This window comes from Schistocerca piceifrons, chromosome 9, assembly GCF_021461385.2.
Source record: "Schistocerca piceifrons isolate TAMUIC-IGC-003096 chromosome 9, iqSchPice1.1, whole genome shotgun sequence".
In the NCBI taxonomy this organism is placed as follows: domain Eukaryota; kingdom Metazoa; phylum Arthropoda; class Insecta; order Orthoptera; family Acrididae; genus Schistocerca; species Schistocerca piceifrons.
In genome coordinates, this window is record NC_060146.1 from 101107442 (window position 1) to 101128120 (window position 20679).

Below are 20679 nucleotides of genomic sequence, written 5' to 3' on the forward strand. Positions count from 1 at the left end.
TATGTATTAGTAGATTGTTTTCTTAGGGGTATTTCATAGTGTTCGAACTCAATATGTTTTCCAAAATCCTACAAAAACGTGTAGAAAATGAGTTATAACACGAAGTTTAGCTTTTCCGGAACCGTCTTCTTATAGTATATTATAAAAGCTCTGCACAAGTTTTATTGGTAACTAAAGGAATAGTATTAGAGTTGTAATTGAATCAGTAACTTATTGGCTATGACAGATAACATTTCATCCCTATTGCAAGGTAGGTGGTTGGCCTTACGAATGGTCATTGGTTCGTTAGCTGGATAATAACAGCCTGGTCGACTGGATATTCGATGTGGGTGAGTGGATGTATTTGATGTATTGGTAAGTTGGTGATCATCTTGGTTAATAGTTCTCTAGTGTGGTGTACCACCTTATATGCCAATTTATTTAATATTGGGGTACTTTTCTTTGGCCTTTGCCTCTACAGTGAATAGTACATCTGGAAGTGACACATATTACTATGTTCAGTTACTGGTTCAGAGGTTTTCCTGGAGAGCTGCATGCATTACAAGTATTAGGAGTGAATGTACTTAGTGACGAACAATGTTTTTGCCTACTCTTTTTCACGGATTGCAGGTGGCACTTACCTGCAATGGAATCATGGCATTGCAGCCGCTATAAGTGGCTGGATACTGATCACTGATAGATCCGACGATGAGTCGAACGTGATTCTTGTTTTAAGATTATGTGTCATGACAGATCTTCGTAGAGGTTGTTAGTCTGTACTCAGGGTTGTTGGCTCACTGGTGTATCTTCTTTAAGAGAACAATCAGCCACATTTAATTGATTTTTTGTTTGTTGTTGCGCATCGCCCAGACCATTTCGTGTGCATTTGAGCAAAATGTAAACGAAACAGGAATTTCGAAAAAGCTTTTAAAGTTCTGAGAGAAGATATAACGGCATTTATGGGATTACTGATGACGTTGTAATCCCGACAGAGTCGAAATTAGTGTTTTTAAAATGGATCGTAACATAAACACAAAGGTAATGGGGTGTTGTCGAATTACGTTTGGCGGTATTGGGGGAATTAGAGTAGGAAATGAGACGCTGAAAGTAGTAGATGAGTTTTGGTATTTGGGCAACAGAGTAACTGACAACGGCAGAAGTAAAGTGAATATAAACTGTAGACTTTAGGGACTGGCAATAGCAAGAAAAACCGTCGTGAATGAGAAAAATTTGCTAACATCAAATATAAATTTGAATCTTAAAGGGTTTATAATGAAAGTTTTTTTTTCAATGTGAAACGTGGAGATAAGCGAAGATTTTCAAATGTGCTGCTACAGAAGAATGCTGAAGATTAGATGAGTAATGAGTATTCCGAATAACTAATGAAAAGGTGCTAAAACGAATTGGGGAGAAAAGAAATTTGTGGCACAACTAGACTAAAAGAAGGGATTGGTCGATAGCACACGCCATGAAGCTTTAAGGAATAGTTAATTTACTAGTGGAGAGGAGTGTAGGATGCATATGTTGTAAAAGGGGACCAAGACTTGAATAAACTAAGCAGGTCATGCCCGTTAATATATTATTTTTTTGATAGACGATTTCAAATCGAACATAACATTAACGTTCCAGCGTGGAGGCTTTCACCAATTGCATTAGCACAGTTCTGACGAAAAACTGTGTAAACACAATACTCACATACACTAAGAATGGGCAAATATATTTAAATCGTGAAAGGCCTCCGTTCTCTTGTAACCATTACATAAATGTACATGGGCTTCGTCATGCAGTCAGGTGTACACTGGATTCGCTAGAGAGAGCATCGGTTCACACTTCGGGAAACACAACAGCAATTGTTACCTAGGAAACGCAGCAGGCATTGTGGAGGGACTATGGGACAAACAAGTAGGTTTCTACAAAACTAATGTTGCGGTCAGCGTAAATAATTACGACGGTAATTAATAAATATGAGAATAACTACAACTGGAAGAGAGGCTCACAATAGCCAAGTTATTGATCTTGGCCATGAATAAACGAAACAGCGCTACTTTCTCTGCCAAGTGAGCTCCGTGGCTTTGTTTGCTCTGCCAGTCCACTTTGGACAGCGTTCGGGTGACGTCATAATGCCGTGGCTAGTTCATGGATAGGTGAATCTGACTATGCTAAATTGGCTCCTTCTGGCAGTTGGTGTGGGCACATGAAGGTCCTTCTCTTGGAGAAGCGCCATTGTAAATTCCACTGAGAATAACAAACTTGTAATGCACATGGCGAACTTCGAGGAAACTAGTTTGCAACTGGTGGAATTTGTGCACGAAAAGTGGACTCTCATCACCGATAGTGATGCAGACAATTCAGAATTCGTATATAACCCAATTCGCTTGTGGAAACCACCTTTGACTTCATTTGTGGACTTGTAAAGCACACTTTGACATACGTTTTGCAATGACAAAACATGTGACCTTTCCTGGGTCTCTGCAGTGGAAGTGTTCCAGCCAAACATGAGAAAGGAGTAGTCTTCAAGAAGCTTATTAAATACATTCGATATAAGTATGTACAGTTATGAAAGTATCCTGACAGTCCTTGTGGAAGAGGACTAGTGTCTCAGACCAAAACATTTTTATATGAAGTGCGCATACCAGCTGCAGTTACATATGCCGATGGTACGCCATCTGCGTAGTAAACACATAATACGTGTTCTTCTGATACTCCAGTGCGTAGTTCTGGTTGTACAAAGTTAAATGAGTGAGTTATCAACCGGTTTCCGAAATCATTGCTAAAAGACCATTAGTTCACATAATTCAAAAATTGCACTGTAAAAACTATTTTGTTGCTGAATAGATTCGTCGGTGTTCACTTAAAAAAACCCTCAGACCGTCTTAAAACTCATATTTAAATTTTTATCGAAACTAGTCTGTATAAACATGGGACCTTTTAGAAATGAGCGATTCATTTTTATTTTTAATAATTTTGCCACATTTGTCTTAGCACGTTTCAGTAAGGATGCTAATACTCACACTGGTGAACACTTAAAACTACAATCATTATTAGCAGTCAGGGAAGTTGACTTCATCTTGCACACACGGTTTCCTAGGTTTGATTCGGAATAGTCAGGAAGGGGGACCAATTAATGTTACCAGAAGTACCTGCCGCCACACGCCGCTACGTGGCTTGCAAAGTGTTGATGTAGAAGTAGGGACTTCCGTACGCTCGTGTTTTTATCTCCAGTCGCTACCAATCTTAGCAATAAAACAATGCTGTGTGAAATAGCAGCTGGCTGTGACGAGCGGTCATACCGGATCTCAGCCTGACAACAGGAAGGATTGCTTGAGAATGATGCTGCAACACCTTAACTAGTTATAGTGACTGAAAGGTAAATAAGTAAAATAAAATCCAAGAATATTTGTGGAATGTCTGTTTCCAAAACAGTGACGTAGCGGTGTTTTCTCTATATTGAAATGAGTGGTGGAAGCTGCCTAAAGAAAAGAAAAAATGGTTGCTGTAGACGCTCGATTTGAAGCATAAATCGCAGGCATAGTGGCTGTACTTTACAATGGAGGGGGCTTTCAAACTTCTTCTCACTGCAATATGTGATGGGAAGGCCTCGTTCACTGCACAGCTCTCTTAGCGCTCAAGTAAAAGTGAATACACGGTAATCCATCTTAGTATAATTATTGGCTGACGCATTTAAATGTGGTGGATCGCCACAGCGGCCAGTGACCTGAGTCCTGAGTGCGGTTGACAACAACAGCATCTCAGTGATGCAGTTGTTTCTCATTCGGCTGTGGTACAATATAAGTTTGATTGCAGCACTACTGGCAGATTGAACCACACCTTATCCTTTGCTCTAAAGCCAGCAGTAGTTCCGTTATGTACTGCACACGACCTAATTGCCAGTTCCCTGTCAGCTCCTTCGGAGGAATTTCATCGTAGTTTCCTGTAAATCCAACAGATGGCATTTTAATGGAGACGAAGTGATTTCTATAAACACTGCGTTTGGTGCTTTGCTGTGTGACTGCTGTTGCAATAGGCTGCAGTTTTGAATAAACTGAGTGGCGAAAAGTCAGGGGAAAGGTTGTCCGATCTGAGGACGCCCCATGTATGAAATCCTAATGTTACTGTTGGATGCAGCATATGGCGCTAGTGTAGACGTGATACGTGAGCAGTCTGTCAGAGACAGGTGTGCGACGAACATGGCAGCACATCGCGAAATTTAAACGTGGAATGCTAATCGGTGGAAAATACATGGCTCCTAATGTATCGGACAATTAGACAAGAATTATGGTTCCCGACGCCAAAAGGGTTTACGTTCAATAGCGCGAGAAAAATATTCTAGATGTATGTAAACTGCAGCTCTGGAAGACAAGTGTTTAAACAGTTGAAGCCGCGTCACCTGTGTAGACCCATATGGGGTGATAGTCGGCCGGGTATGAGTCAGCAAGCTGGTGATACGGATGTGGGGCGTCAGAAATCCATTTGTATCGGGACTGTACGGAGACAAAGGCACCGCATAGGCTTCGTCAGGCGACGACCGAAGACCACATCCAGTGCCTTCCCACGACTTTTGGCCACTCAGTATAAATACTCCTTGCTCTTTCGGTGTCAGTCCAGAGCTTGGAAACAGTACAAAAAAGCTAGGAAATGGCGGGTGCGTCGGCAGTAATTCAGCACGCAGTGCACAACGGAAGACCTGGCGACGCATCACGACCGCCGAGTCTTGCGAGTAGCAGTCATACGCGGCACCTGTCGAATGGGGCGTTCGCCACCCAAGTGTCCATCTTTTGAGATGAGCAGCTGGACCCGTGTGGAACGTTGTCCGTCCTATCCATTCCGTCTAGGGCACGGTGATGGGGAGGAAGTTTCGTGGGTTGCCCGCCCTGGGTGAGAAGCGCAGGTTAACGCGCGGATTGTCCTCCTCGCCGACCCTGAGGAAGGAGTTCCAGTCGAAGAGGAAGTAGAGCCCGTTGGGCCTCTGGACCGCCTGCTCACCGCCACCCTCCTTCTCCTCGTAGTCTGAGTCACCGATGTCGCCGCCGCCGTTGTCTCCACCGAAAGACTCCGACAGTGCCTGCACGCGCGCCTCGTCCTCCGCGGTGCGATTGGCGCGATCTGGAAAAGCAGTTCCTTAATTTGAAAATATCTGCGACATTAAGTCCCCCCTAGCTACCATTTGGTGAGCAAGATGTATGAGACAGGCGAAATACCCTCAGACTTCAAGAAGAATATAACAGTTTCAATCCCAAAGAAAGCAGGTGTTGACAGATGTGAAAATTACCGAACTATCAGTTTAATAAGTCACAGCTGCAAAATATTAACACGAATTCTTTACAGACGAATGGAAAAACTGGTAGAAGCCGACCTCGAGGAAGATCACTTTGGATTCCGTAGAAATACTGGAACACGTGAGGCAATACTGACCTTACAACTTATCTTAGAAGAAAGATTAAGGAAAGGTGAACCTACGTTTCTAGCATTTGTAGACTTAGAGAAAGCTTTTGACAATGTTGAGTGGAATACTCTCTTTCAAATTCCAAAGGTGGCAGGGGTAAAATAGAGGGAGCGAAAGGCTATTTACAATTTGTACAGAAAGCAGACGGCAGTTATAAGAGTCAAGGGGCATGAAAGGAAACTTTGAGGTTCGCCGATGACATTGTAATTCTGTCAGAGACAGCAAAGGACTTGGAAGAGCAGTTGAACGGAATGGACAGTGTCTTGAAAGGAGGGTGCAAGATGAACATCAACAAAAGCAATACGAGGATTATGGAATGTAGTCGAATTAAGTCGGGTGATGCTGAGGGAATTAGATTAGGAAATGGGACACTTAAGGTAGTAAAGGAGTTTTGCTTTTTGGGAAGCAAAATAACTGATCATGGTCGAAGTAGAGAGGATATAAAATGTAGACTGGCAATGGCAAGGAAAGCGTTTCTGAAGAAGAGAAATTTGTTGACATCGAGTGTAGATTTAAGTGTCAGGAAGTCATTTCTGAAAGTATTTGTATGGAGTGTAGCCATGTATGGAAGTGAAACATGGACGATAAATAGTTTGGACAAGAAGAGAATAGAAGCTTTCGAAATGTGGTGCTACAGAAGAATGCTGAAGATTAGATGGGTAGATCACATAACTAATGAGGAGGTGTTGAATAGGATTGGGGAGAAGAGAAATTTGTGGCACAACTTGACAAGGAGAAGGGACCGGTTGGTAGGACATGTTCTGAGGCATCAAGGGATCACAAATTTAGCATTGGAAGGCAGCGTGGAGGGTAAAAATCGTAGAGGGAGACCAAGAGATGAATACACTAAGCAGATTCAGAAGGATGTAGGTTGCAGAAAGTACTGGGAGATGAAGAAACTTGCACAGGATAGGGTAGCATGGAGAGCTGCATCAGACCAGTCTCAGGACTGAAGACCACAACAACAACAACAGGTGCATCTACATTGCTGAGAAGATAAATTAATACAATTTTCTCTGACATTCAGCTTTATTTTCTTTCACGGCGCATTTCATAAGCGTACAACCTCATCTTCGGGTGGATCAGTGTGTTACGAAGTCTGTTCAAAAAATTTCGGAACTTTGTACTTTCTGTGAAGTTTGAAAGGTAGGAGACGAGGTACTGGCGGAAGTAAAGCTGTGAGGACGGGGCGTGAGTCATGCTTGGGTAGCTCAGTTGGTAGAGCACTTGCCCGCAAAAGACAAAGGTCCTGAGTTCGAGTCTCGGTCGGGCACACAGTTTTAATCTGCCAGAAAGTTTCATATCAGCGCACACTCCGCTGCAAAGTGAAAATCTCATTCTTTGTACACAAATTTTTCTGTGCCTACTTTTTACTTACTGTGCATGGTCTCCTTCGAAATACTCTCCTCCACAATTGATACACTGCTGTCGATGTCTTTTCCACTTCCGAAAGTAGTCTTGGTACGCCTCTTGCTGCATCGCGTGAAGCGCCGTCTGCGAGTTTTCTTTTATCTCGTCTACCGCTGCAAATATTCAACGGGGTTTTCAACTTTGGAAATCAAAAAAATCAGCAGGGGTCAGGTCTGGAGAGTCGGAGGCTGAGGAAGCAGAGTGATTTCGTTTTTTGTGCAACACGCACCAACAGGGATCAATGTGCGGCTGCGTTATCGTGATGCAAGAGTCATGACCTGTCTCGCCACATTTCAAGCTGTTCCTTTCTCACATATTCTCGCAGGCGTCGTAACACATCCCGGTAGTATTATCGATTAACAGTTTGTCCCTGTGGCACGAATTCATGACCAATTAATCCTTCAAAGTCAAAGAAAACTATCAGAATATCTTTGACATTTGGCCTGACCTGACGAGCTCTTTGTGGTCGTGGACAACTTTTCCTGACCCGTTGTGATGATTGATCTTGATCTTAACATCATAACCGTAGACCCACACCTCATCGGCAGTTACGATTCTCTCATGGAACATCTTAGTCTCGTTTGCTCGATCCAAAAGCTCTAAATAGATTGCGATGCGAATGTCTTTCTGGTGAGCCGTGCGACGAACTTGGCGGCAACACGATGCATTCCAAGATGATGTATCAGGATTCCGTGACATGATCCAACTGAAATGTTACATTCTTCTGCAAGCTCTCGGACAGTCAGATTGACACGCCCGATTTCGTTGATGCTCCTGACACGAGCATCGTCGGTAGACGTCGAAGGACGTCCTGAATGAGGGTGATCTTTAACTTCTGTCCGGCCATTTTTAAAACGTGTGAACCATTCGTAACACCGAGTACGGCTTAAGCACTCATCACCGTAGACTTTCTGCATCATTTGGTGTCTTTCTGTAAAGGTTTTCCTGTGTTTCATGCAAAATTTAATACAGACGCTTTGCTCCAATAACTCAGCCATCTCGAAATTCGTAAACTGTGTGACACAACGTTTTACTCAATACAGCACTAAACAATAACTAACAGACGTACAACAGACTTGGGGAGTTACACACTAAATACAGGCGTATGCAGAGTTGCCAACGGCATTTCGCTCCATCACACCATTGGTGCGAAATTACGATTTCGGAATTTTTTGAACAGTCCTTGTATATCATAACTTCACTTGCAGGTTGTAGCAAGTTGTCTATTTTGAACTTGATTTCGCTACAAGTATGACGCATTTTGTCATATGTTATCTTCATCGTGAAATTATAAATTTTAAATAGTAATAAAGCCACGTGTGAGACCTGAGCTTGTCTCGGCATATACAGTGTTCAAATAACTTACGGAATGCAGTCAGGTGACACCGTCGACAACCTCAGATATTTCGACAGCAGCACACCCTGCCATTTTCATGGCAAAACTGCACCACTTAGGGCTGAGCAAACGATACTCGCGTTCGAACGGCCTCGAGATTTCCCCTTATGCAGCAGCGTTCGATACAATATCGAGCTTTTTCGAACAATCACGTTGACATTTAGCTTGCGCGACGCGAGTGTAAGGAGTAAGCAAAAAACTGCGTGCTAGCCGAAACAATCAGCTTTGGCTCTGCTTAAAATTTGACAATTTCGTGAAACAATGGAAGAAATAGCAATAAATCCTACCACTGCACAAACTTGGGTAGCAGACAAAGACGAAAATATTGCCCTCCAGACAATATTACTTGACTGAACCCAGTATAATATTTGATTTGATTATGAGAGGTGGTAATGATAGGTTGCAAATGAGCAATTCAACCCCTGTTCATATATTAGAATAACATACAAACATTAGCAGATTGTAATCAGTTTGACCACATGATGGCAAAATTTCAGATGAAACAATAAAAATGATTAATCAAGTATTAAATTCCAAAAAAAAAAAACGAAATGTATGGTAATAAAGTGGCTCTCATCTTTATCCCGAGAATGAATTACAAAGGTAACAGTCGTCTTGGAGATCAGACCTCACTAGATCGCGGGACGAGTGAAGGCTCGAGAATTGGACAGAATCATGATTAGGGTCTTTTATTTATTAAGTAGTTGTTGTCACACATGAACTGCACCCTAGAAGATTTTTCAGTCCATGTTTCACAGTTATTTTTATTATTAAAATCCATAGTGAATTAACAGCGACAACACAGGTCGTTGTGGTAGTACCAACAAAAGTCACTAGAGTTGTGCAAGGCAATTTAAAACCCTGGTTCCCAGAGAAACTCCAGAAAGATAACATTCACACGTGCTGTAGACACTAGCACCATTACAAACCAGATGGGCGGCGTCAGAAGTTATCGATAGTGAAATTAATAATCAATGGGTGAGGTAATATAAACTCTGTCCCTCTGTTTTTTGACAAGTGAGAGAGCAAGATTCCACGCAGAATTCAAACAAAAACCACCATCTCTATTTATAAGGTTACTTGTTTATACAGTCACCAGTAGTAGAACAAAGTTCGTATGGCCCCACTCTCCATTGTTGCAAAATTTATTCAAGATGGCGGCGATAGATATGGCAATGAGAGGAAGTTCAAATTTTGGCGAAAAATAGGTCAATTGGCCTACCTCCAATAACCCAACCCACTCACCTCCCCTAGAACAATGCAACACACCACGGCTACTTCCACTAACCAAAGAAAATGGCAGGAGAATAGGTCACTTGGGCTACCTCCACTAACCTAAGTCATCCGACCGCTACCTCTTCCTAGGAATTGGCGGGAAAAGGACTCAGCCTGTGCTGGATAGGATGGATGTAAGTCTTTATTTAAACAATTTGAGGCAGTAGCTCCATCTAGTGTGTCCACCTAGAGGGCCGGAGTCCAACTGACCTAGTACACAGTACTGCCAACAGAGGGCACTGTCGTCCCTCCCGTGATGTAATCCAGGATGGCAGTCTGGAGGGGAAAAAGGCAGGAAAAGGACTCAGCCTGTTCTGGGCTGAGGGGGGGAGAAGAGTACTTTATTTACTCCAAAACAATTTATTTAGGGACAGATTTGACATGGTGTATTTATTACACTGATACAAAACACATACTCTGACGTGCTTGAGGTCACAGTAAATAGGCTACAGACCTGCAAACTACTCATAATTAATGCAGTACACTGATGTGCAGAGAGACAAACAACTCGTAAATTACCGAAATAATTCAGTACATAGCTTACAGATGTGCAAACTACTCGTAGATCACCTAAATAATGCATGTGTAATACTATACAAATATGCTCACGACGCTTAACACAGCCCAAAATAATGCAGTACACTGATCTGCAGAGACAAAAACAACCCGTAAATTATCAAAATAATTCTCTGCAAATACGCTTGCTAGTTGTAAACTGTCGAAATATTGCATTGAACAGCCTACAGAACTGCAAACTACTAGTAAATCACTGAAATAATGCAGTACACTTTTGTACAGACACAAAAACAACTCGTAAACTGTCAGAATAATGCATACTGTTTATTTAGGGATGGGTTTCATGTAGTTTATTTATTACACTGGTACAAAACACTCACCCTAGTGTGCTTGAGGTCACAGTAAATAGTCTACAGATGTGCAAAGTACTCGTAAATCACCAAAATAATGCAGTACACTGATGTACAGAGATGTGAACAACTCCTACATTGTCAAAATAATGCTCTGCTAACACACTTGCTAATCGTCAACTGTTGAAATCATGCATTGGACAGCCTGCTCACCTGTTCGCAACATAATGCAAGAGACACGAAAACAACTCGTAAATTGTAAAAAAAAATAATGCACCTGTAACGCTATTCAAACACGCTCACAACGCTTAAACACGCAAAATAATGTAGTGCACAAACACTCAGTGCACATAAAATACGCAATGTATCAGCGAACTGTTCCAACACACTCATGCGCTCTGCAGGGCCAGCCGGAAGCAAGCCACCACCGGAACGCGAACCATCGCAGCCGCCTACAGCCAGCAGGTGAAAGTCGCTTCTACAGTTAGAGTTCTTCGAGTGTTATTCTGATGTCACATGTCTATGTAAATAAACGCCAAGTCACCCTGTGGACTGGGCACACATGTTCACCATTGCTGGTGTGATCCCTCTCTCTACCTGCAGTTCAGTGAAGACCTAATTGCCGAGCGACTCACCCTTACAGGCACTGCAGAAATTTGTTCCATTGCTTCCCAGAATAGCACAGGTTGCATATTTTCCTAGCAATCCTAATGGGACATGCAAACTGCATCTTGCTGTGCACGTGTTCACCAGCCAAGCATGGCTGATGCATTGCCGCAAAATGCTCGCGTAGCTACACAGCATCACAAGAGCATCTAAAAGTTTCTCAGTGTTATGTCACATGGCTATGTAAAATAAGAGCCAAGTCAACCTCACGGAAATTGTATTGTGTCCCAGAAATAGTTAACGGTCGCTTCTTGCATAAGCTTTCGTGATCTCTCACAGCTCGTCTGCATCGAAAATTGCTGTCCTAACAGAACCTGTATACGAAAAACAGCGCAGAATAACGCTGAATGCATTCCTCCTGATGGTCCTAATATGACACCCCGTCCATCATGTGTTACGCTTCCTGGAAAACATCAAGTCCTGCTTTCAATACACACAAATGTTCTCACCACACTGTAGAGACTCCTATGTCCCAGCAAAAAACGATGTCTTGTGAATGAATGGTGCATTCTGATTGGATCTTACTGAATTTACCCTCCAAATTACTGATGCTGCCAGTGTGGAAGCACTGTCTGCCTTTTTTTTTTTTCTTTCAGCGGCAAAACTATTTTGTACAGGTCACCATATTAGACTGACAATTAAACACTGCAAAGTGGCCAACACATTGTCAAATACTGAAAGACTCTTACTCAACTACAGTGCTCTACCAGTGAGGATGGAAGTTTGAATATTAGAGCCTGAAACCGATCTCCAACCTGACAATGTATCACCACATACTGTGCTGATGTAGTAAACATACAATTCGTATTCTGTGCCATACAAAATCGCCTCTTTTGCATCATGCACATACCCATCAACTGCCAGACACTCGTACATGTACCACAAAGACAGACATCATAAGCATATGCACCATAGGTATACTCCTTGCTGCACTAGATATTTCCTGTGAGGTCATCCGCCACTGCCCTCCTCCCCCAAATGCGTGACCAGAGCGCACTCAGCAGACCGAAGTCACTCTCAGAACCTGTACAGAGGCTGGGTCGGCGTCACCGTTTATGGTCCTGACCTGTTGCTTGCTTTCTACACCAATTACATGTGTTCTTGTAATCCCAGAATCTTGAAATTGGTATAGAATGCAAGCAAACGGGTCAGGACCAGAAACGGTGATGCCGATCCAGCCTTTGTAAAGTGGCGAATGAAGTTGAAATATCTGTCCAGCTGTCCTGATTTATATTTCTTTTGTTTCTGTAAGCCACTTTGCATGTAATGTTTCTTCTAAAAAGGATGCAGTTAATTTTTTGTGCATCCTTGACCAATATGAGTTTGTAATCAATCTGTAATGAACCTGCCATCCATGGAACTTTAAAATCATAAACTTCTTGTCATTTTCAGGGGTTCTCTAACTCAATCGGTAGATACGGAACCCTTATAGGATCTCTTCGTTGTCCGTCTGTTGAGACCCGTCTGGGTAGCGGCATCAAGTAGCAATTTATGTCCAATATTAAAATCTACAGGTCCTTTGCAAACTACAAAATGTAAACTTCTAAATGAATGTAGTCAAACGATATGGCCATTTATGTTACATTTTGACACTTGCAAACACACTCATCAATAACTATGGATGAACTACCTATACGTATAATAAAGGTTGTATGGAACAATCAGAGCGCCATTCCTATTCGCACTTGTCCGATTTTGTTCATTCCAACGCCGAATACGCATATTTCAGTATCGCTCGTTTGTGAGAATGTGCTGTGGCCATACAAACGCATCATAGCGGTATCCCCAAACGCGAATAAATTTTTAAATGTGTCAATTAATATTTCATAATAAATGTAAACATAGTCCGTAATAGGGTGTTCAAATGGCTCTGAGCACTATGGGACTTAACATCTGAGGTCATCAGTCCCCTAGGACTTAGAACTACTTAAACCTGACTAACCTAAGGACATCGCACACATCCATGCCCGAGGCAGGATTCGAACCTGCGACCGTAGCGGTCGCGCGGTTCCAGACTGCAGCGCCTAGAAGTGCTCGGCCACACCAGCCGGCAGTAGGCTGTAATGCGATGTTTATTTATTCGTGCGATTGGCTGCTTTCGACTAAGCGTCATTGTTAAACACATTAGTAACATCTGTATTTCATGTCATTTTCAAATCACGCGTAATTACAAGTAAAAAGTAGCCGTATGTACATGTTGTTATACATACAGCAAAGTTCAGAATAAGATCTCAAAAGGTGTTACTGTAGAGTGGATCCTTTCGTAAAATGTCGGAATGTGGCTACTTCTTACTCGTAGTTAGGAGTCATTTGCAAACGACATGGCCGGCCGTGGTGGCGGAGCGGCTCTAGGCGCTACAGTCTGGAACCGGGCGACCGCTACGGTCGCAGGTTCGAATTCTGCCTAGGGCACGAAGTTAAGTCCCATAGTGCTCAGAGCCATTTGAACCAAACGACATGATGTTACAAATGTGCTTGACAATGACGCCTAGTGGAAATTAGCTAATCGCTCGACTAAGTAAACATCGCATTATAGCCTACTACGAACGTTGTTTACGTCTAATAAGCATCTGGAGACTGTGGATCCCCGTAAATAGAAAATTTGAGTAATATTTCGGCTTTGTGTCTGCTGTCTTTGGTCTCTCTCTCTCTCTCTCTCTCTTTCTCTCTCTCTCTCTCTCTCTCTCTCTCTCTCTCTCTCTCTCTCTGTGTGTGTGTGTGTGTGTGTGTGTGTGTGTGTGTGTGTGTGTGTGTGTGTGTGTGAGAGAGAGAGAGAGAGAGAGAGAGTGATGATGGTTAATTTCGTTACATACAAAGTGTCTCAATAGAAACAGTACACGTTATGGGGGGTGGTGATATAGACTAATTAGGATAAAACATTCCGCATAACTTGTGCCCAATGTTTGATAAGTTTTCATTTCGCGTATTTGTACTCCAGTCGATATGGATTTATTTACCAACTGTCAATTTTACTTTTAAGTGTGAAGATGTGCTAGATTTAACATGAATTAGTTTTTCAGCTGACACTGAGTTTTCGATTTGTTGGCCAATTGTACCGTATTCCTTAAGCATGCTGCACGTATTTACAAATGTTCAGTACGCCAGTATCGTGTTTGTGTACGGGTTTTGTAACGGAAACGATGCTGCTCCTTGTACAGAAACGCGGCAGACGATTTCCTAACCGCAGAGCATCAGATTCTGGAGACTGTACTCGAGTTTTCAATGAACTGCGTGAGACTGGCGGAGTTACAAGCAGTCGTATCTCACCTGAATGCGAAAATCAACCAAATGTGGCTGAAGTAGAAGGCATTACTCTGTTGCTAAGAACGTAGTTCTTCAGTAGGCACGCGCGCGCGCACACACACACACACACACACACACACACACACACACACACACACACACACACAGACAATTCCTACATGTGTCACATGTCTCCACTAACAAGAACACTTCGGAGAATACGTAGGGACGGGCTCTATCCTTATCATATGCAGGGGATTCGCCGTTGATTAGTTGCAAATCACTGAGTAATTCCATTAATACTCAGAACGTCCCCGGGTGGGGCCTCCCGGTCAACGATGCCATACGCTCATTTCATTTTATTTTCATTAATACTGTTTAGTTATGAAGCCACTTTCACTACTGACGGTATCAGTAGCACTGTTACCTAACACGAAGGTCCAACGAAAACCTACATGACTTTGTGGAGACACATTTTTAAGAAGGCTACACTAACAGATCGTTGTAGCTCACAATGAGACGCTAAACACATTCTTACTCCCCCCCCCCCCCTCCATCCCCTCAGTTGTGATCGGTGAAACTCGGGTGGACGTAGTGTTTTGCCGTGCCGCCCTGAGACCTTTTCAGGTTTCCCTCAGAGTTTTTTGTCATCCACTAGGGCGTGCTGCAGATGCTTTGCGAAATCCATTTGATTTCAAAAGTACATTGAAAGCTTCAAAGAGATTGAGAGTCGGTATTAAGGGTAGAATTTCTGTATGGAAACGTATGCTGGCGGGAACTAATGCAGTAATTAATATCTGCTTGCTGTTGCAAGAGACCAGCAATAACTGATAACCGGAGGCTCACAGGCAGGCTAAACCTCACTGAATATTCACAGCGTTTGAAACCGAAAACGATGAAACGATAGTGGTGATGAGAGAAATCTGTTCGTCGAAAAATCTGCATCAATCGATTGAGCACTCCAGTGCCAGAGGGAACTATGCGCATACATGGAAAAAGGAGTTTTTGCTCACTCAAGTTTTAATATCTGCAGTAAGTGGCCTATAACATCTTTTATATGTAACTATTTATATAAAGCAACGCATTTTAAGTCGGTAAGGCTCTCAGTACTAGAGGCTATTATCCCACATCTAAAAAGATGTCTGGATTGTTTATGTAGCTGCGGAGTACAGAATGACGTTTGAAGCTAATTATCTTCAGTTATGTATAACAAAAATTTGCAGTGTATGTCACACTTTCTTGATCTTAAAATCATTTTAGAGCCTTATATTATCAAATCAATTTAAATCTATTCGTGTCTTTGATCATAATTATGAAAGTTTCAGTATTGTAACTTTAGAAAGCATGAGGTTAACGATAACGTGAATAGAAAATGGAAGTAAATGCTACAGCAAGTGTTGGAAAGAAATAGAATCGCGAAGAACTGTCTTGGAAAAACAGCTAGCATTACTGAATAAAATACCACCGCAGAAGTGTTAGAATGTAAAAAAAAAAATTGAGTTTTTGTCGACAAGTTCACGAGATCTTCCATCCTATACCACCTTTGAACTCATTTCATGGTGATTTTACACAGTGCAGATCCCAGTGAACATTCTGAATAAATTCAGTATTGGGCATATTACTTGCACTTTCCAACTATTTCAAATGATTGAATGATTGTGCTTTGAAATTATATGATTTCACATTTTTTTTTAGAAAACCCTTATATTTCCCAAACTTAGCCATTTTTGGGATAGCACCCTCAGACTATAGGCCCATCAGTTCACTCTGATTTATGGTGAATAGAAACGAATTGGACCTCCATCATACCAGTATATTAGGAAAGGCTGTAATGAGATCAGAAAGTGGCCCTGCACGTTATTAGTTAGATGTCTGGCATCCTTTGGAGTGAACAGTAAGCAGCTCATGGTCTCGTGCATTGCTGACACTCTATCACGGGTCCCCAGGTTTGATTCCCATGTCGGTTGGGGATTTTCTCCGCCTGGAACTGGTTGTGTGTCGTCATCCTCATCATTTCATCATCATCAATGCACAAGTCGCCAAAGTGGCATCAAGAAAAGGTCTTGCACTAGATGCCGAACTCTCCAAAAGGGGATGCCCAGCTAATTATACAATAGAACATTTTATTTCATTTTGGAGAGATCAGTGATTAACAAGTGGAGATTGTTGAGGATGTGTACTATTTATTAATGATATTGAGACCAGAGAAACAGATTGTGAAGAGCAGGTTAAGACTGTTGATTTAATAAGGATACTAGAGAAAGCAAGTACTCTGCTGCACACTTACTGGTGACTTCTTCAGTTTCCTTCGCTGGAGCGCCGGTCGGAGCAGTGCTGTTGGTGTCTGTGGGCTGCTGGCGCTTCACCTCGTTCTTCCTGGACTCCTCGCTGTTGATCTCCGCCAACAGCTCGTCGAATGAGAGTGGGTCTGGCCCCGCAGCCAGTGGGGACGCGCTGGTGGTCGGCTGGAGGCCCCTACTGTCCCGTATCGCTTCAGTGGTGCCACTGCCATTGGCGGGGTACGTCACGTTGAGGTGTGTGGCGGCGAACTGGCGAACCGAGTCCAGCACCGCCTGGAGCCTTGCCGTTTCCTCTTCCGAGTGCTTCAGGGACGTCGGGCTGAATACATGCTCTGGCCCTGTGAGCACAGCATAAGCAGCCTCCGTGTAACACTGGCTCAAACGAGGAAGGCACATCAATGAACAAAGCCCTCCTGGGTGATTACTAGTGTGTAAGAAAGGAGTATTCTATTGTATTGTATGTTAAGCGGGGACCTATAAACGATGGAGAGGCTCCATCCCCGCCACAGCCGCAGTCGTCCACAACCACATGATGACTACCGCAGTCCACTTCACCCCTCCGCTGCCCTATCCCGTACCACTCTTTCAGGGTTATTGCTCGGTTCGGACCCCGGTGGACCACCCCAGGGAACGTCTCACACCAGACGAGTGTAACCCCTATGTTTGTGTGGTAGAGTAATGGTGGTGTACGCGAACATGGAGAACTTGTTTGCGCAGCAATCGTCGACATAGTGTAGCTGAGGCGGAATAAGGGGAACCAGCCTGCATTCGCCGATGCAGATGGAAAACCTCCTAAAAACCATCCACAGACTGGCTGGCTCACCGGACCTCGATACAAGTCCGACGGGCAGATTCGTGCTGGGGACCAGGCACTCCTTCCCAATACGGAAAGCCGTGCATTAGACCGCACGGCTAATTGGGCAGGCGTTAAGAAAGGAGCATACTCACATACACTGCTAAACCAAAATGTTATGAGCACTGCTCGCCTTGTGATTGGTAGCATTACGATCAAATGTGGTGGTAAGGAAAGTGTATAAGTGGAGAAAAGACACACGGGGAACAATTCTAGCGACGATACGGTCCGGGAAAGGGGACAGCCACTTACAAATGCGATTTTAACAAAGGGCAAATTATTATAGACCAGCGACCGGCAGCTCCTGGGAACGAGCGATACTGGTTGGGTTTTCATGTGCTACTGTCATGAGCGTGTGGAAAGTGGTTGAAGGATGGTGAAATTATGAGTAGGTGACGAGATGTTAGAGGAGCACGTGTCATCACAGAATGTGGTCAGAGGCTTGCCTGTTCTGTAAAGCACCATATGCAGCGATCTGTGGCACATCAGAAGACAGAGAACAATGGTGCTGAACGCACAAGTGTTTTGGAGCACATCATTCAGCGCACATTGACCAACGTGGAACTCTGCAGGTGACGAACCCCATGTATTGTGAGACTCGCAGACATATTACGGCACCGTTTCAATGACGTCTCTTAAAGACTCCGGCCGACTCTGAACGACAACCACGACTGCAGCGCTGCGCGCCCAAAACGTCATATCTGACTGTCGTAATCATATTTTAACAATCAGAGAGTTTTAACCACGCATTACCGCATCACACAAAGGCTATAGTTATTTTATAAACGATTGAGACGCAGAAATGGCAACCTCAAAGCGAAGAGGTTGAAACATCACCCAACCAGTTGCAAACCAAAGGTTTATTTAGTCCTTGACCTAAGTTTTGATATTTCTAAAAATAACATCTTCAGAAGGAGTGACCTTGTTACTTCACATAGTGGTGCAATACATTAGCTGAATCCAAGCGGCTCTTGTCATACACTACTGGCCATTAAAATTGCTACACCACGAAGATGCCGTGCTACAGACGCGAAATTTAACCGACAGGAAGAAGACGCTGTGATACGCAAATGACTAGCTTTTCAGAGCATTCACACAAGGTTGGCGCTGGTGGCGACACCTACAACCTGCTGACATGAGGAAAGTTTCCAACCGATTTCTCATACACAAACAGCAGTTGACCGGCGTTGCCTGGTGAAAAGTTGTTGTGATGCCTCGTGTAAGGAGGAGAAATGCGTACCATCACGTTTCCGACTTTGATAAAGGTCGGGTTGTAGCCTATCGCGATTGCGGTTTATCGTATAGCGACATTGCTGCTCGCGTTGGTCGAGATCCAATGACTGTTAGCAGAATATGGAATCGGTGGGTTCAGGAGGGTGATACGGAACGCCGTGCTGGATCCCAACGGCCTTGTATCACCAGAAGTCGAGATGACAGGCATCTTATCCGCATGGCTGTAACGTATCGTGCAGCCACGTCTCGATACCTCAGTCAACAGATGGGGACGTTTGCAAGACAACAACCATCTGCACGAACAGTTCGACGACGTTTGCAGCAGCATGGAGTATCAGCTCGGAGACTGTGGCTGCGGTTACCCTTGACGCTGCATCACAGGCAGGAGCGCCTGCAATGGTGTACTCAGCGACGAACCAGGGTGCACGAATGGCAAAACGTCATTTTTTCGGATGAATCCAGGTTCTGTTTACAGCATCACAATGGTCACATCCATGTTTGGCGACATCACAGTGAACGCACATTGGGAGCCTGTATTTGTCATCGCCATACTGGCGTATCACCCGGCATGATGGTAAGGAGTGCCATTGGTTGCACGTCTCGGTCACCTCTTGTTCGCATTGACGGCACTTTGAACAGTGGACGTTACACTTCAGATGTGTTATGACCCGTGGCTCTACCCTTCATTCGATCCCTGCGAAACCTTACATTTCAGCAGGATATTGCACGACCGCATGTTGCAGGTCCTGTACGGGCCTTTCTGGATACAGAAAATGTTCGACTGCTGCCCTGGCCAGCAGCACATTCTCCAGATCTCTCACCAGTTGAAAACATCTGGTCAATGGCGGCCGAGCAACTGGCTCGTCAGAATACGCCAGTCACTACTCTTGATGAATTGTGGTATCGTGTTGAAGCTGCATGGGCAGCTGTACCTGTACACGCTCTGTTTGACTCAATGACCAGGCGTATCAAGACCGTTATTACGGCCAGAGGTGTATGTTCTGGATACTGATTTCTCAGGATCTATGCACCCAAATTGCGTGAAAATGTAATCATATGTCAGTTCTAGTATAATATATTTCTCCAATGAATACCCGTTTATCCTCTGCTTTTCTTCTTGGTGTAGCAGTTTTAATGGCCAGTAGTGTATATATAATAGATATAAAAACCATAAAACCACATGGCATGACTTGCAACCAGATTATATTCAGCATACTTCAGAATAAATGTACAAATGTATTCGCACACTGGTAAAGGCTCTTGGCTTCATAAGATTATAACAGCAGTCCAAAGAATAAAATATTTGCATAACGTAAGTATTCACCATGCGAGAGACAAAGGCCACAGTCACATTTAAGATATTTTAAGCTCAAAGGGTTCCCATGTTAATCTAACAATATCGTCAATTAGGAGGTAGGGGGTTGTCGAGATTGGACTGTGGATCAGTGGAAACGTGTCACCTGGTCGGATGAATCACGTTTGTCTTTACACAAGGTCGATGATCGTGTCCGGTTACACTTTCATCCAGGCGAAAAGCTGCTCGAAACATGTCCCACGTCAGGGACACAGGACCGTTGGGGCAGTATTGAGCTAAGGGAGACATTCAGCTGGGTTTTCATGGGGCCTGTGGTAGTAATCGAAGGTACCATGACAGTTGTGTACCACATGTTTTCCCCAACGGCGATAGCATCTACCACCACATCAACTGTGCTGTAATAGTTTCAGGAGCAAGATAGTGAACTGACGTTTATGTCTTGGCCACCAAATTCGTCTGATCTGAACTCGATGAAAGACATCTGGGACGCTATTGGTTGCCTGCTCTGTGCCCACAAACCACTAGCCAGTAATTTACCGGAAGTGCATGATCTGCACATAACATCTGGTACCAAAAATCTCCAGAAACCTTATAAAGATTTGTCGAATCCTTGCCACGCAAAGAATTAGTTTTCGAAGGTGGACAAACATGTTACCAAGCAGGCTCCTCAGTGTATTTTATCTGAGTGTGTTGGTGTATA

The 20679-nt window shown here is 43.5% G+C and overlaps 1 protein-coding gene across 1 annotated transcript in view; it reads right to left on the reverse strand.

Moving 5' to 3' along the window:
* Positions 1 to 4807: 4807 nt before the first annotated feature.
* LOC124716733 (mucin-5AC) overlaps positions 4808 to 20679 on the reverse strand; it is a 93215-nt gene continuing 77343 nt past the window's right edge. The window contains exons 10-11 of the mRNA XM_047243277.1: positions 16566 to 16916; positions 4808 to 5082 (exon numbers count right to left, since the gene is read on the reverse strand). Of these exons, the coding sequence (XP_047099233.1) occupies positions 4808 to 5082; positions 16566 to 16916 (626 nt within the window). The remainder of the gene's footprint in view (positions 5083 to 16565; positions 16917 to 20679) is intronic.